General features: G+C 49.7%; 1 protein-coding gene across 1 annotated transcript in view; it reads right to left on the bottom strand.

Moving 5' to 3' along the window:
• bbs9 (Bardet-Biedl syndrome 9) overlaps positions 1–17,500 on the bottom strand; it is a 115,741-nt gene that overhangs the window by 19,625 nt on the left and 78,616 nt on the right. Inside the window, 1 exon segment of the mRNA XM_042107603.1 lies at positions 9,142–9,214. Coding sequence (XP_041963537.1) covers positions 9,142–9,214 — 73 coding nt within the window.

The following is a 17,500-nucleotide window of genomic DNA, read 5'->3' as shown; positions in this document are numbered from 1 at the left end:
ACTTCAGCAGTTTCATCAAACATAGCAGATGTCCATTTTAGCATCGAAAGAGCAACCAATTTATATTATTGTAACGACTTTGGTGTGTTCATTATTTACAACTATGTCGGGTGTATTTGGTCAGTTATTTATGGCAGTTTCCATTGTAGTGCACTGTTCGAGTGTGGGGGGAGTGTGTCTTGATCTTTTAGTTGTGATGGATTGCAGTAAAGTTGCCATTGTCGCGGAGCTCCTTCACTGACAGTGTAAGGATACGGTCGTGGTGCGCGATGTACAGTCCTTTGTAGGCAGCGCAGGCATTAAGGATGTGCTTGATCGTCTCCCTTTGCCTACTGTGATGTTGCAGACAGAATGGCTCATGTGTGGATGGATACCATGTTGCTAAGTTTGACTTTGCTGGTAGTATCTGAAGACGAGCTTTAATTGTGAATCTGTGGATGTCATCGTGTAGGGCTGTTTTTCAGAACTGTGTCTGATACGCTACTGTATGGTCAGCAGAAAGGCAGGCAGGCCAGTTGTCCTTGTAGGGGTAGCTCTGTCCAGTGCTGAATCATGCGCAAATGAAAGTGATTGATTATTGTCCTTCTGGTGCTTTGCGTGTCAAGGAGTTGAATGTTGTCACACACACACACGTACGCACGCACGCACACCAACATATTCATTTATGTCTCAGACAAGCATATATTTCATATATGACAGACAGACAAACAAACACATAAACGCAAATGCACTCTCTCACGCACACAAACACACACACAGACACATACACACACTCGCACTTTGGGAGGTCTCTCTGGGGGTATAGGGAAGCCGTCTGGCATGATGTGCTGGCGTACAACAGAGGCTGCTGCTACTGTCTGACAGGTGATGGACGATTTGATGAATCCTCTGCTGCGGTCGCAGAGTTCATGGCCTGTGTCTGCTCTTTCTCTCTCTCTCTCTCTCCCCTTCTCCCACTGTCAGTCTGTCTATCCCTCTGTCTTTCTCCCTCACACAGAAACTCTCTCTCTCTCTCTCTCTCTCTCTCTCTTTCTCTAACCACACCCATGGTTCTCTGTCCTCCTGTTTGTCGGGGTTGCTAACAGCCACAAAAACATGTTTGTATCCAGCGTGTCTCTCTATGTTCTCGGTTTGGAATGACGATCTCATCGCTCCATTCACAGAGTGGGAGCTTTATTGTTTTAATTCCAGTTGAGGTGTGGGTTAACCGTGGTGCAAGGATTAGTGTTGCCCTCTGCCTCACACAAAGTCACAGATGCATGCAAATACACACTCACACACACACATGTCCGCACACGCACACACATGCACACAAAACACACACACACACACACACACACACACACACACACACACAGACAGACACACACACACACACTCGGAAATAACCACACATTCCACATGCTGTGCTCGGTAGGGCACTTGGCCGGAGTGGGGAAAGGTAAGGAAGAACAATTCATCACGATCAGCACAATTAAGCAGCAATAACAGCCCCCGTTTCCCTCAATTGCCCTGATAACTCACGGAGACTGGGGCAGCCTGCACGGCCCATGCTGAGCACAACTTGGCACGGGGCAGCACACACACACACACACACACACACACACACACACACACACAGAGGGGGTGAAACAGTTGCAAGACAAACTGTGGGAGGCTGGAAACCAGCATGGCTCTGACACCTCCTCTCTAAACAAACACGCCATCCTATTTAAACACAACAGCTCTTGACTCGATTCCAGCTCAATTCAAATGAGCTTTATGGGCATGATGAAATGTGTGAGAGGTAAAAGGATGGAAAGAACACATGAACTCTTGCTCAACCTCTGTCCACAGTCCTTCTTCCCACTTCTCTCTTTCTCTCTTTTCTCTCCTCCATTCTCTCTCCTCTATCCTCCCTGTCTGTCTCCCTCCAGCTTTTTAATCCTGCCAACCTGATGATGAAAAGAGTAGCTCTCCACTTTCACGGCTCATTTAAACTGGTATCGCTCGACTCACCGCCACGTCTAGGCCTCTGTTCTCGGTCACACCTGTGACTGAACTCCCCTCTCACTCCCACATCCACCCAGCTCCTTACACTGAGACGGGTCCCCGTGGGCTTTTTTGGGGAGGGAGCAGCAGAAACAAACCAGCAGATTGCATAAGCAAACAAGCAGATTGCATAAGCATGCGCTGTCTGTCAAGTCAGTATGATAACGCCCATCCACAGAGACAGAGAAAGAAAGAGAGGGAGGCAGGGGGAGAGAGAAATGAAAAAGAGAGAAACATAACTAGGAGGATGAGAGGGACGGAATGTTTACTTTCGAAGAGCACAATGGCCTAAAGCATCCCAGCTCAATGCATCCCAACTGTGTGTGTGTGTGTGTGTGGAGGGGTGTATGTGTGTGTGTGTGTGTGTGTGTGTGTGGAGGGGTGTATGCGTGTGTGTGTCTGTGTATGTGGATGGGTGTATGTGTGTGTGTGTGTGTGTGTGTGGAGGGGTGTGTGTGGAGGGGTGTATGTGTGTGTGTGTGTGTGTGTGTGTGTGTGTGTGTGTGTGGAGGGGTATATGTGTGTGTGTGTGTGTGTGTGTGTGTGTGTGTGTGTGTGTGTGTGGAGGGGTGTATGCGTGTGTGTGTGTGTGTGTGTGTGGAGGGGTGTATGTGTGTGTGTGTGTGTGGAGGGGTGTATGTGTGTGTGTGTGTGGAGGGGTGTATGTGTGTGTGTGTGTGTGTGTGGAGGGGTGTGTGTGTGTGTGTGTGTGGAGGGGTGTATGTGTGTGTGTGTGTGTGTGTGTGTGTGTGTGTGTGTGTGTGTGGAGGGGTGTATGTGTGTGTGTGTGTGTGTGGAGGGGTGTATGTGTATGTGTGTGTGGAGGGGTGTATGTGTGTGTGTGTGTGTGTGTGTGTGGAGGGGTGTATGTGTGTGTGTGTGTGTGTGTATGCGTGTGTGTGTGTGTGTGTGTGTATGTGTGTTGACATATTTGCGGTTGGTTGATTGTGACAGCTACAGTAAAGATGATCTCTGGGAAACTCCCGAGCTCTCTGGGTATCATCACAGAGGGGAGTGAGCGAGCCAGGAGGAGGTGGGAGAAGATGAACAGCAGAGCCCCTGAGCACGCTCATGTCTCACTGAGCGTCTGGCCACATTCAGCACACACACTCACTTCCAAAAGCACAGTAAACATTACACAAGTGTTCTGCTTGAGAGACCAACATCTAACAGAGCAGTCTCAACCACCAAGAGCATAATCACAATAGTGTAAACTATTGCAAATCTGTATTTAGAGTGCAGTACAGCTGAAGTACTGAAGCTGTGTACTGTAAACTAGTGAAATATATTGCATGTACAGTGTACTGAAAATACAAACACTATGTGAATATGCGTTAAAGAGAGTGAACACACACATAATACAAGACATAATTACTTCTGGTCTTACTATTTGATAATGTCTTCTTACTCCCTTCAAAATTTAAACAAAAGAGAAGGTCAGTGAATCATGGTGTGACAACTGATAAAGCGCCCCAGAGGAAGTGATCCAATATAATCAATGATTAACAAAATGGATTAAGAGTATAAGAAGTCCTTCTATGCTCTTTGGAAGAAGGGAGGCCTGGTAACAGCCAGCCAAGGTTGTGTCCATGCTGAGTGATTAAACAGACCGTTGGTCAACAGAGCTCCTGTCTGTCTGCGAAACCTGGAGGGGGGGGGGGGGGGGGGGGGGGCAAAAGGGGGAGGTGCCCTGGTAAAAAAAAAAAATGCCCCCTCAGTTTTACTTTGCCTAATCCTAACTGTACGTACACATTGTCGCTGACTTGAGCTGCAAAATAAGCTCTGTCTGGCGTCATAGCTCATTACCATAATGAAGTTGACCAACTTTCAACTTCTGCTTTGATGCTCTGGTCGCTCGCTCAACACACCCGAAACGCGACACGGACAGATTTGCCGCTTCCCTTGCAGCTGATCCTGCCAATAGAGTTCTTCAGGCCGATGCAACAGACCTCTACACTGGTGTGAAACTTGTCCTAAGTGTATTGGAGTGCCTAGAGAAGCTGAGATGTGATGAAGAGTTTGAGGCATTATGGGCCAAATGCGATACACTTGCACACATTGCACAGCCAAGTGCAAAACGACAGAAATGTCTGAGTAGGGGGCTTGAGGATTTTGGGGTTGAAAGCACGGTAGGCCAGAACAATGAGCCAAACAAACTTGAATGTAAAAGAGTCTTCTTTAGCACCCTAGATGCTGTGGTAGGGGAAATGAGACAAAGGTTCAATGAGCGCAACAGTACGTTGGTGCAGGCATTATGCGCTCTAGATCCAAATCATCCAAACTTCTTGGACACAGTGGCAATCAACCACTTTTGGATATAGGAAAAACTGAATTGAAGGAGGCAGAGTTTTGCGTGGCGGCTCAGTTTGTGTCGAAATGAAATCTCTCGCTCCTACTCTTCGTGGACTTCGCTTGATGTGTTGCAGAAGTTGTCTGGTCCTCTCACAGCAATGCCCTCCGTTAAAGCTGCGTTCAAACTAGGACTTACAGTCGGCGTATCCACAGCTTCATGTGGGAACAGTTTCTCCACCTTCACGGGCGTTTTCAGTGAGCACAGGAGGAGCATGTTGCATGAAAGGAAAGCCCAGTTGATTCAGTTAGCATGCGAGTGGGATCTTACGTCAAAATTCAGGAAGGATGACTGGAAATTCACATTCTTTCAACACGAAGTCGACGGGATTACAGCTTTTCTGACATGTTAGGATAATGTGTTACAAAACGACTACCAATCCAACCGTTAATTCTTGTTGTTTCACGTTCAGGTAAAACTATAAGGTGGATGATTCCCATTATATTTTTGTAGCCGGGGCCTGAATAATCACGCCTGAAAATAGTGGCCCCGCGGAAATCTCAAATGCCCCCTCCATCACTGCACTCTGCAGCCGGGTCTGCGTCAACGTCACAGGGCTTTAGTGGTTCACTGTGGTGGCACAATAAGCCCAAGCAGAGGAGCAGAGGGGAGGTGAGTAGAGGAGAGGAAAGGAGTAGAAAAATGAGAGGAATGGAGCAGAGGAGAGGAATGGAATGAGAGAGGGGGAGAGGAGTGGAAGAGCAGAGAGGGAGAGGAGTGGAGGAGGGAGGAGATGAGTGGAGGAGCAGAGGGGGGAGAGGAGTAGAGGACCGTGAGGTGAGAGGGACCAGACAAGAGCCAGAACTTAAGCTGCCCAGGAACATCAAGAGGAGGAAGAGGGAAGGAAGAGGAGTGGAGAGAGGAGAGAGGAGGAGGAGAGGAGTGGAGAGAGGAGGAGGAGAGAGGAGAGAGGAGGAGAAAAGAGAGGAGGAGAGAGGAGGAGGAGAGGAGTGGAGAGAGGAGGGGAGAGAGGAGGAGAGGAGTGGAGAGAGGAGGAGGAGAGGAGTGGAGAGAGGAGGAGGAGAGGAGGAGAGGAGTGGAGAGAGGAGGAGGAGAGAGGAGAGGAGGAGAAAAGAGAGGAGGAGAGAGGAGGAGGAGAGAAGTGGAGAGAGGAGGGGAGAGAGGAGGAGAGGAGTGGAGAGAGGAGAGAGGAGGAGAAAAGAGAGGAGGAGAGAGGAGGAGGAGAGGAGGGGAGAGAGGAGGAGAGAGGAGGAGGGGAGGAGAGAGGAGGAGGAGAGGGAGAGGAAGAGGAGAGGAGGTGGAGGGGAGAAGAGGAGGAGAGAGGAGGAGGAGAGGAGTGGAGAGGAGTGGAGAGAGGAGGAGGAGAGGAGGGGAGAGAGGAGGAGAGAGGAGGAGGAGAGGAGAGAGGAGGAGGAGAGGAGTGGAGAGAGGAGGAGAGGAGTGGAGAGAGGAGGAGAGGAGTGGAGAGAGGAGGAGGAGAGGAGTGGAGAGAGGAGGAGAGGAGTGGAGGAGAGGAGGAGGAGAGGAGTGGAGAGAGGAGGGGAGGAGTGGAGAGAGGAGGAGAGAGTGGAGAGAGGAGGAGGAGAGGAGTGGAGAGAGGAGGAGGAGAGGAGAGGAAAGGAGAGGGGAGGATGAGAGGAGAGCAGGAGAGGAGAGGAGTGGAGAGGAGTGGAGAGGAAAGGAGAAGAATGGAGAGCAGGAGAGGAGAGGAGTGGAGGAGAGGAGAGGGGAAAGAGGAGAGGAGAGGAAAGGAGAGGCAGCAGCAGCAGCAGTGGCGTGGTGGTGGTGGAGTCTAGTGGGGATTACTGTAGAGCAGCGGCGATGGCGTCAGAAGCACACGCTGTTTGCACGACACAATGCTCCGCTCGCTAGCGAACACACACACATACACAGTACTCACACCACACACACCCACTGTAGTTTGTTTGGGCACACCACACACACACACTCACTCACCAAATTTGCTTTCTCTATCTATGCCCCTTCACACACACACACACACACACACTTAAATTTGCTTTCTCTATCTATGCCCCTCCACACACACACACACACACACACACACACACCCTGACACTACTCACACATTCTCTCTCAACACACACACATACACACAATTAAGTGAATGTGTAACCAGGGCTTTGGCAGGGAGCTTCATCACTATGGCAATGGGCCACGGTGTAAACACAGTCGCCGTGGAGGAATTATGGGATGAAGCCGCTGCAGAGGGCTAGTTTTACACACACACACACACACACACACACACACACACACACACACACACACAGAGGGCTAGATCCACACACACACACACACAGAGGGCTAGATCCACACACACACACAGAGGGCTAGATCCACACACACACACACACACAGAGGGCTAGATCCACACACACACACACAGAGGCTGGTCGGCCAGTGATGTCACCCGTGAGGTCAAGGCTCTGTTGCCTGGGTGTCACCTCACACTGTCAGGCAAGGCCTTGAGGATGGAACAGAGAGCAAACAATCCACACACAGACAAATGATCTAATGAATGTCTGCACACACACACACACACACACATACATACACGTGCAGACACGCACATGCACATACACATACACACCCACACAGTCGTATTAATTTTTATTTTACTCACTCACTGTTCATACACATACCTTCTCTCTTCATATTCCCTCGCCTATGCCTACAGTATGCCCACAAACACACACACCCGCACGCCGCACGCACGCACGCACGACACACACACACACAAAAGCCCCAAAGCCTGCGCTTTGCAGCTGAAAGCTGGGGAGAGCTGGAAAGTAATTAAAAGACAGTTAAAGGCTCTGGCCAAGTTGCTGGGCTTCCGGCTGTAAATCGGAGGGGAGCTTTTTCTTGTGGACGTCTGCATTCCATATTGGGCACGCTGACGGCCTGTCTTAGCCAAACAATTAATTCCATTCTGTGTGTGTGTGCGTGTGTGCGTGTGTGTATGCGTGTGTGTGTGCGTGTGTGTGTGCGTGTGTGTGTGTGTGTGCGGCTGTAGAACAGTGGAATCAGGGAGGTTACAGAGTGGGATCGAGCGTCACAGGACGGGACTAGACGGCCGCCTTCAGTTTCACCTTCTGCTATGTCTGACAGAGGGGAGAGTGTATGTGTATGTGTATGCGTGTGTGCGTGTAGGGAGGGGGCTGCTGCCTGTCTAATTGTGGAGTAATTTGTTTGGCATGCCGCTGTGTCCCCCTCTGTGGTTCAGTGCCTCACCAGCCGCATCCATCAAGGCTCTCATTTGTGCTGCTCCGCTCTCATTCAGACATACACTAATGTGCAACGTAACACACACGGAAAAATATACATACACATGCACATGTAAATATACAGTACATACCAACACACACACTCCCCATCTCTCTCTCTCTCTCTCTCGATCTCTCTCACACACACACACCCACAGACACAGACAAAAGCAGGCACAAATGCAGCTATACAATTAAGAAAGAGTGAGTGCACACACAAACACAGACAACAGACACACACACACACACACACACACACACACACACACACACACACACACACACACACAACACAGACAGACACACAAACACTTGGAGCACAAGGTCAAACACTTGGACTGGATTCTGTTTGTTTTTTTGCTACTACATGGTGATTACGCATGTGCACACACACACACACACACTAAAACAATGCGCCTACAAATCACCCGCTTCTTTCTCTAGTTACTGTGAGTCTCTGAGCTGACTCAAGCTCAAGGCTCCCTTGGAACAGATATTTAAGATCTCAACGGACTCAGCTGGTCAAATAAAAGATAAATACAAAATAAAATAAAAAAATGACCAGAAGTCATCTTTGTACCAGTGAAAATGTGGAAGGTAATACTGAAGTTAGGGGCTGAGGATAGCACTCAGGCACACGTCAGAGCACACAAGGAACAATGGCGGTCGGTTCGTGGAAGTTTCTGGGAAAAGCTCAAGTGGAAACGTCCACTGTTTGCCATGAATCAATCAAAAAAGACCAGAGCCCTTCCGCTTCTCACACACCTAATCTAATCAGGAGGAATGACCAGAAATACAACCTGGCATCCTGCTGACGTCTACACACACACACACTCACACACACACACACACACACAGTGACCGGGGGTCTGCGGGGAACCAACGTCTTTCTAGCGACCACTGCGTGTGACCTCTGATAAATAAAATTCCAGAACCAAAATAACTCTGCTTGGCAGGAACCAGGAAGCAGGTAGGCACTGTGCAGCTGGGGAATTGTGGGAAACTCTCTGGAGATGGATGCCAGACAGGAGTCCTGGTTTGGCCCTGGTGGCTAATCTCACCAAGCACACGCACACACACACACACACACACACACACACACACCCTCTATGTAACAGGACTCAGGAGAGCAGGTAGGCACTCAGGAACATAACCCAATGTAGCATGCATGAATAAATAACTTTAAATGCCTGGGCACCTGGGTAGTGGGCTGATTACCTGTAATGGAAACTCATCTTTACAGACCTGAACATCAGTTCCTTCATGTGCACTGGATCCTAGACTTGACTGACAGGCCACAGGCGGTAGGTACCGCTGGGTAGCATCATCTCCTCCACTCTAACACTCAGAACTGGTGTCCCACAGGGACGTGTGTTAAGCCCTCTGTTGTACTCATTGTTCACACATGACTGTACGGTGACTCACACCTTTATTAAGTCTGCTGATGACACCACCATAATCGGCTGTTATGACGAATGGTGATGAGTCTGCCTACAGAGCAGAGGTGGCAACCCTGACATCTTGGTGCCAGGACAACAACCTGCTGCTCAACGTCAGCAAAACTAAGGAGCTGATAGTGGACTACAGGAGGCTGCAGGGAGAGGAGCACACACCCATTCACACTGGGAGCACAGCAGTGGAGGGGAGTCAGCTGCTTCAGATTTCTTAGAACTAACATCAGCAAGGAATCTTATTTAATTAATTTCAATATACCTTTTTTATTACTACTATTTAATTTATTCTTTAAAGTTGAGCTGGGGTCTTGAGCATAAGAAATTGTATTACTGATAAATGTTTATTGATGAGTACATGACAATAACCTTGAACTTGACCTTGAATACATAGATACGGCAACATTCCACTGGCGTGAGTGACCACAATCTAAACGTCTGAGTTTCTATTTTCAAACGTCCTCTGCTGGATCCATTCTCGTATAGGATAATCTGTAAGGTCACTTCCATTCCTGTACTGTCCTTTCCACCATACCAGTCTGGATATGGCTGCAGTAAAGCAGGCTTAGCTGTTTAAGCTTCTACCACCAACAACAGTACAAGTGACCGAAGCGGCAGCAGGGGCAGTGTAGGTGGGCGTCCACAGCACATGGGTGGCCACTATGCCGCTCTCACTGGGCCCCCCTCCCCGTGTGGTGGGGACGAGAGGAGTTTAAGTCGGCGGTGACAAGAAGGATAACAAACAGCTTGGCCGGCCTAATCACCCACCCGGCTCTGGGGGCCCGGCGCGCCGAGGCTGAGCTGCCCGGTCCCTCTGAAGAGCCCCAAAGAATTACGGCCCCGACACCGCCGCTAGAGCAAACAACACGCTGTTTATACTTTTATCCGGGCCCGTGCCATTCATTCTGCCCCATGTCAGAGGAGCGGGGCAGTGAGGAGGGGCAGAAGGGGGGTGGTGGTAGTAAGTGGGGGTCCTCTGTCAGTGAGATGGGGTGAATGGAGAGAAGAAAGGGGCTTCTTTCAGCTGCTGCAGACAGAGGAGAGAGAGAGAGAGAGAGAGAGAGAGAGAGAGAGAGAGGAGAGAGAAGAGAGAGAGAGAGAGAGAGAGTCTGTGTCCCCTGATTCATAATATTTATCATATCTGTGACCCCCCCCCCCAACTGAAAACCCCTCGGGGTTCACAAAAGGCTTTCAATTGACATTGGGTCTCATTGATGGGGCTGGGGCTGGGGCTGGGGCTGTGGCACTGGGGTGCTGGATGAGAACATGCAGCAGCCCTAGCACCTGATGGGCTGAGTGAAACAGTAGAGGGGCCTGTGTGTGTGTGTGTGTGTGTAGACGATGAGTTCTGAGTTTCGGCTTTAAAGCGCATTGAGAAAGAGGAGGAGAAGAGACGAAGAGGCACGAGACCATGAGCACTCTGATCATGGTGTCACGTCACAGCGCCAGGACCTTGTAGCATGTGGAGTAGACTCAGGGAACACTTCCATATAAAACAAATGCAAGAGAATGTTGTGTGTGTCTATATGACAAAACAGAAAGCAAAACATACAAAAACGTTTGAATGACATAAAAGTCAAAACAAAAACGACTGAAAATGATGGAAAATATGACCTAGAAGAAGACTGAATATTCAATGGTGAGGAAAAGTTTAAAACCAAAAAAGAGGTGGGACAGATTAGGCATATAATCACTACACGTCTTGTGTCATAGAATAGTGCACGCTTATGCATTTACTACCACCAGCGTGTGTGTGTGTGTTCTTCAGTTCAGATGAAAGGGTCTGCTTGATGAGTAAGAAAAGACAGATACACAGAGAGAGAGATAGAGGGGAGAGAGAGAGAGAGAGAGAAAAAGAGAAAGAAAGGTCTGAGTCCTTCAGGGAAAACTTTCCTCAACATACCTCACCCCATCCATCTCTCTTTGCACTCGTTTATCAGGCCATTCTTCATATGACTCAATACCACATTAATCTTAGCCCATCCCTCTGTTCCACTGCTCTCTATCTCTCTCTCACTCCCTCTCTCCATCACGTAGACGAGTGCCTCTAATCCCTTATCTCTCATCGGCTGGGTAAAAATAACACCTCCTCTGTTTTGATCTGCCCCTCTTGCGCTTTCAATTATTTTAATGTGTGGCCTCTAGGAATAACAATCGGAGAATTCCTTCATCATTGTGGCGAGGGGGGAGGGCCGCCACGCCATAAATAAGCCTGGCATCGGCGGCGGCACAGAGCAGCGCAGTGCGGGCGGCGATCTTAAAAGGAAGGCAAAGTGCTCACTCCATCAGTTTCTCGTATGGGGCCCGCTGACGGGAGACCCACTGCACCACAGGTTCACACACACACACTTACACACACTTACACACACACACACTTCTGACCGTCACGGCTGCCCAGACCACATGGCCGAGCACACGGCACGGCACGATGGTCCAATCTACGGTGCATCGCTGGCTGCCTTCTTCCCCACACACAGAAACCACACACACGGATACATAGATGCATGGACACACACAGACTCGCAGACACACATGCACAAAGAATGCTAGAGATCAAACTCGTGGCAAACATCCCAAGGCAGCTGTTAGCTCCCAAAAGTGTTACCATGAGCTGCCTGTGGCAATTCACCGCGTTTGAATCCGAGTTGTCCACAAAAACACACACACATTCTCTCTCTCTCTCGGTCTCTCTCTCTCTCTCTCTCTCTCTCACACACACACACACACACACACACCACTCTCCCTCCCTCTCTTTGTCTCGCCGGCTGCCTCTCAGCGTACTGTAGCTGCAGAACTAAATGCAGGCTGAGGGAAACGCTGGCTTGCCAAATAGTTTGGGGTCCGGCCGCAGTCTCGCAGGGGGCAGCCACAGCAGATGTGCACAGAGCAGGAGACACGGCCAGCTCACTCTTTCCCTCTCTCTCACACTCGTTCTCCCCGTTCCCTCGCTTCTCCTCTTCTTCTTACTTTCTCTGTCCCCCTTTTCTCTCTCTCTCTCTCTCTTATTCTGTCCAAACCATAGTGCAGAAAAACAGAAATGTATTTATGTTCATATGGTTATACATACATCATATATATAAATATATATCATTTCATCTTTGATGCGAACTCCCCCTCCACCCAACCCAATGTCTCACGCACAGCTGTGGTTAACCATACAGGGGTCTGCTGCCTCTCTCTCTTCCTCCTTCTTTCTGTCTCTCTCTCTCTCATTCTCACTGTCTCTCTCAATCACTCTCTCTTTCCATTTCATTCCTGCACACGCATGTGAGTGGGCTTCCTTTCAGGGCTTGCCAGGCTGTCGTTTCACTCACTCACCCGATCGGGACAGTTCTCAAAACAGTGCCCTGGCATCAGCCCCTTGTGTACCAGGCTGGCCCGCTCCTCGTCTTGTGCCCACACTAATGCCCCTCCACATCCGCTGCCCCTCCACTACCCCTCCGCTACCCAGACAGATGTGTGTCTGCTGTGCTGGTTGGCCATCGATCAACCCCCCCCCCCCCACACACACACGGTTCCCACAGAAAGATACTGACACAGAGGCAGGTTGGGAATCATACAGAGAGAGAGATAGGGTGAGAGAGAGAAAGAGAGAGAGAGAGAGAGAGAGAGAGAGGAGAGAGAGAGAGAGAGAGAGAGAGAGAGAAAAGGAAGGGAGGGAGGGAGAATTACTGAGAGTGAATTACTGAGTGTCGGATGAAAAAGAAGAGAGTGTGAGAGAGATATGAGGGTTTGGGAGATCCCTCAGCGAGAGCCCACAGACAGAGGGAGGGAAGCTCTTGTGTGTGTTGACCAAACAGAGAGGAGGGACCTGGGGGCCGCACGCTGCCAGTTTATCACAGCCCTGACACATCCCACTGCTCGGTTAATGACTCCATTCATCATCCAGGACTAGGCAAGCAGGCAGGCAGGCAGGCAGACACACAAACAGACAGACAGAAGACACACACACACACACACACACACAGAGAGACAGACAGACAGGTAGGTAGTGAGTCAGACTATATGAACATAAATATCCAGACCATATGAACATAAATACATTTCTGTTTTTCTGCACTATGTTTGGACAGAATATGACAGTCAGACAGTCTCTGTGTGTGTGTGTGTGTGTCCGTGTCTGTCTGTCTGTCTGTCTGTCTGTCTGTCTGCCTCCCTGCCTGGCCTGGGATGATGAATGGAGTCAGGCAGGCAGCAGACTGACAGACAGACAGACAAACACAGAGATAGTCAAGCAGACAGGCAGACAGACAGACAGACAGACAGACAGACAGGCAGGCAGGCAGACAGGCAGGCACACAGTCAAGAATGCAGGTCGACAGACAGACACACAGACAGACAGACAAACACAGAGACAGTCAGACAGACAGACAGGCAGGCAGGCAGGCAGACAGACAGACAGACACACAGAGGCAGGCAGACAGACAGACAGGCAGGCAGGCAGACAGACAGAGACACACAGACAGTCAGGCAGGTAGGAAGGCAGTCAGGCAGGCAGGCAGGCAGTAGGACAGACACAGTTCCCGTTGTCTCAAAAAAGCCCAGAACATTATAAAGGACACCCACCATCCCGGTCACTCTCTGTTTGAACTGTTGCCTTCAGCCAGATGATACAGATCAATTAACGCAAGGACAAATAGACTCAAACACAGTTTTTATCCAACTACAATAACCACCCTTAGTGCTGCAAAAAAATAATGTGCGATATGGAATCTGATATGAAGTGGACATAAAGACCTATTCCTATTCTATTCAGACAGACAGACAAACAGACAGGCAGGCAGGCAGATGTTTCGAGGGCCTCGAGGGAGAAAGGGGGCTGAGGATTGATGTTGTGGCTACGGCAGAGGAGAGAGTGAAATCAGAGAGGAAATAAATAAACACAACTCGCTGGACATTAATGGGAACCAATAGAGAGAGGGAGAGAGGACTCAGTGGAGGTAATATAAGGGGGGGAAAGAGACTAAACAGAGTCAAAGAAGGAAGATATGGAGAGGGAGAGAGACAGAGAGTAAAAGAGAGATAGAGAGTCAAAGAGAGCGAGAGAGAGAGAGAAAGAAGCGACAGAGAAGATAGGGAGGGGGGCATTCATAGAGAACTGATGTTGCTGATACCGATGGGTAGAGTGATAGATGTGATCCACATGGCACACCCCCCCCAGTGCTATCATCCATAGCAGACAGCGGGCTTCTATTCTCTCTCCCCATTCCCTACAGCTGGCATGCGCTTCTCTCCAAACAAATCAGTCCGCTAGCGACCCCGTCCGCCAATCACTTTGATCACATTGATAAGCAGGAGCTCGGGCGGGCGGCCGGCTGAACTTGATCCCCCCTGCGGTTCCCGTGGAAACGCAGCCCATGTGCTCATCTGGACGCATCTGTGTTAGTGTTGTGTGGTGTGTGTTGTGTGTCTGTTTCTGCACTCACGTTTAGTGTTGAGAGAGGCACAGTCAACATGAGAGATGGCTCCCCGGGGCACCTCTCCCTCCCTCTCTTCCTCTCTTCATCCCTTCCTCTCCATTTCTCTCTTTCTCTGCCTATTTGTCTTTTTCTCCCTTTACGTCTGCACGCTCCATCTGCTGGTTGTGGGAGAGGGCCTGTGCTTATGTATGGCAGGAACTTGTCCTTCCCATCACTTCAGGGGTCTCTGTATGTGTGGGTGTGAGAAAGAGAGCATGTGTAGTGTGTGTGTGTGTGTGTGTGTGAGTGTGTTGTGTGAGTGTGTGTGTGTGTGTGTGTGTGTGTGCGTGCATGCATGCATGGGGAGGGAGCATGCATAAAGACGAAAGAGGGGGAGACTGTCTCTCTCTCTCTCTTTGTGTGTGTGTGTGTGTGTGTGTGTGTGTGTGTGTGTGTGTGTGTGTGTGTGTGTGTGTGTGCGCGCGTGTGTGAGCATCTGCGTGTGTCCGTGTGTGTGGGGGTGGAGGGTGAGAAATTCTGTGGAACTACAGTAGCACAAAGGAACTCTAGTAGCCATTTTTCTTATGTATACAAAAAGAGAAGGTGAGTCTTTCACATGCAGATGGAGAAGAAACAATGACTCAGAGAGTGGGAGGGAAAGAGAAGGATAGAAGAAAGAGAGAGAGTGTGAGTGTGAGTGTGAGAGAGAGTGAGAGAGAGAGAGAGAGAGAGAGAGAGAGAGAGAGAGAGAGAGATGAGAGAGAGAGAGAGAGATGGTATTATGAGACATGAGAATACGTTTTCAAAAGTGGGCTGAACAAAATAAACAAGAGGACCTAGCCGAGCCAAATGCCTACTCTACCCCAGACAGGCCAAAGGGGAGCGGGAGGGAGAGGGGGGGCGCAAAAAGAAAGCCCTGCATCTTGGATTACATAGCCATTTGATTTTTCTGACGTCTTGTTTAAAACATCAGGGGCAGGAACCCCCGTCTCCCGTGCACCGCAAAACAGCTCCATCCTGTTCACACCGGCCGAAGGAAAACAAACCCCACACTGAGAGCACTCCCTCCATCTTGCCCTCCTCCACTAATGATACTTCTGCCTCCTTCTTCTCTCTCTCTCTCCCATTTATTGTCCTTCTCCTACTCCCTCCCTCTCTCTCCGTCACTCAATCATACACAAACATACGCTCTATTTTGCTTTCATGTTGCAAACAATCAGATGGGCAATTTCACTCAGGTCAGGACGCAGGCCTGGCTGTGGCTCTCTGTTTAGAGAGAAGAGTTTGTGCTCCACCCATGCTTTTGGGGGGGTAAAAGGCTTTTTTTTTCAGGAGGTTGGCTGAGAGAAACAGAGGACACAGAGAAAGAGAGAGAGAGAGAGGTAAAGAGATAATCTGACAAGGTCGACCACCAGGACACTCAGCACCACGTGCGCCCCAACACTAAGGTCATGCCCTAAAGGGAGCACGGAGTCTGTGTGGTCTGAGAGAGAGAAAAAGAAAGGAAGGAAGAAAGAGAAAGACAGAAAGAAAGAGAAAGAGAGAGAGAGAGAGAGAGAGAGAGAGAGTAGAGAGAGAGAGGAGAGAGTAGTGGGGGTCTCAACACAGAAGTCTGAGGAATATTTGTTCCAGTCCTCGGTCAGATCCTCTGACCAGCATTTAGAGAGACAAAAGACCACAGCCCTTTAAACATATCCGGCCCGTTTGCTAATTCCTGCGACCACAAATCCCCGTTATAGACATCTGCCTCGTGGCGCGCAAATTAGCTTGGAGAGTCGGGGACAAACCCATGCACACACAAAGAGATGCATCTGTTTGTCTGTGTACTCGTGTACACACACACACACACACAATTCATTTACAAATGACTATGTACTGAACAACTGATCCTCCTAATACACAAGCAACTGAATCAACAGATAATTATGCAGGTTTAAAATGCGCACACAGAGACACACTTGCAAACCCAATGCCTCCCACCTTGCAAATACCCACACACAAACACACATGACCCCCCCCCCCCCACACACACACCAGCCTTAATCTCTGTGCATTTAGCAGCAGCCTTCCACTCATATCCCTCAAAGTCAGGAGACGTATTGTGGGAGGCGTGTTAAAGGGAATGTATGTGATGAGGAAATGTTCCGCAGGCTATTTCCAGAGCCGGTAGGAAAGGGCCTCGCTTCCTCTGCTGGACAGAGTTTAATTTCGGGGCCCCTGGTCGCACTTCTGGGCCCATTGTCGTCAGCTGCTGCTGCTGGGCATGGACACACCCCAGCACAGAGTGTGTGTCTGTGTGTGCGTGTGTGTGTGCGAGCGTGCATCAGTGTGGGGGAGATGAGCAGGCCGTTCATCACACACTGTTTACTTAGCCTTTTCACCACAGCCTCCAAAAACCCACACGTAGCATATATGAGCTAATCCTGCTCCGCGGCCAGAAATACTCTAACACACACACTCACACACACTTTTTCTTGGTGTTTGGGGAAGAGTTATTGTGTTGACGTGTTTATACCAGCCTGGAGATGCTGGTGGTGACAAGGCTTTAAACACGGCTGCAGTGTGCACTGGACACAACACACACTGTATCTCACCTTTTCTCACAACACACACACACACACACACACACACACACACACACACACACAGTCTCTAGTAGTCTCAGAGACTACATTTGCACAAATGTACTTTGCAAACATACCATACAAACTTGCAGTACACATAGACAAGGGCGTACACACGTACCACATACACACACACACACAACAAACACACACACACACACACACACACACACACACACCCCCGTGCACACACACACACACACCACACACACACATACACATACACACACAGAGCAGAACATGTGAATGAAGACTGGCAGAAGTATATGAGCTGCAGCAGGAGGTTTGTGTTTGGTCACGGCCTGTGACTGTGACTTCAACAAGCCGCAGTTCCGCTCCAGTGCTGTGGCTTCCCCTGTCCGGCTCTCCCCCCCCTCAGCTTTCCATTGACTCATCATGTTCG

The sequence above is a fragment of the Alosa sapidissima genome, chromosome 10 (genome assembly GCF_018492685.1).
Source record: "Alosa sapidissima isolate fAloSap1 chromosome 10, fAloSap1.pri, whole genome shotgun sequence".
NCBI lineage: Eukaryota > Metazoa > Chordata > Actinopteri > Clupeiformes > Clupeidae > Alosa > Alosa sapidissima.
This window is presented reverse-complemented; position numbering and strand designations above follow the sequence as displayed.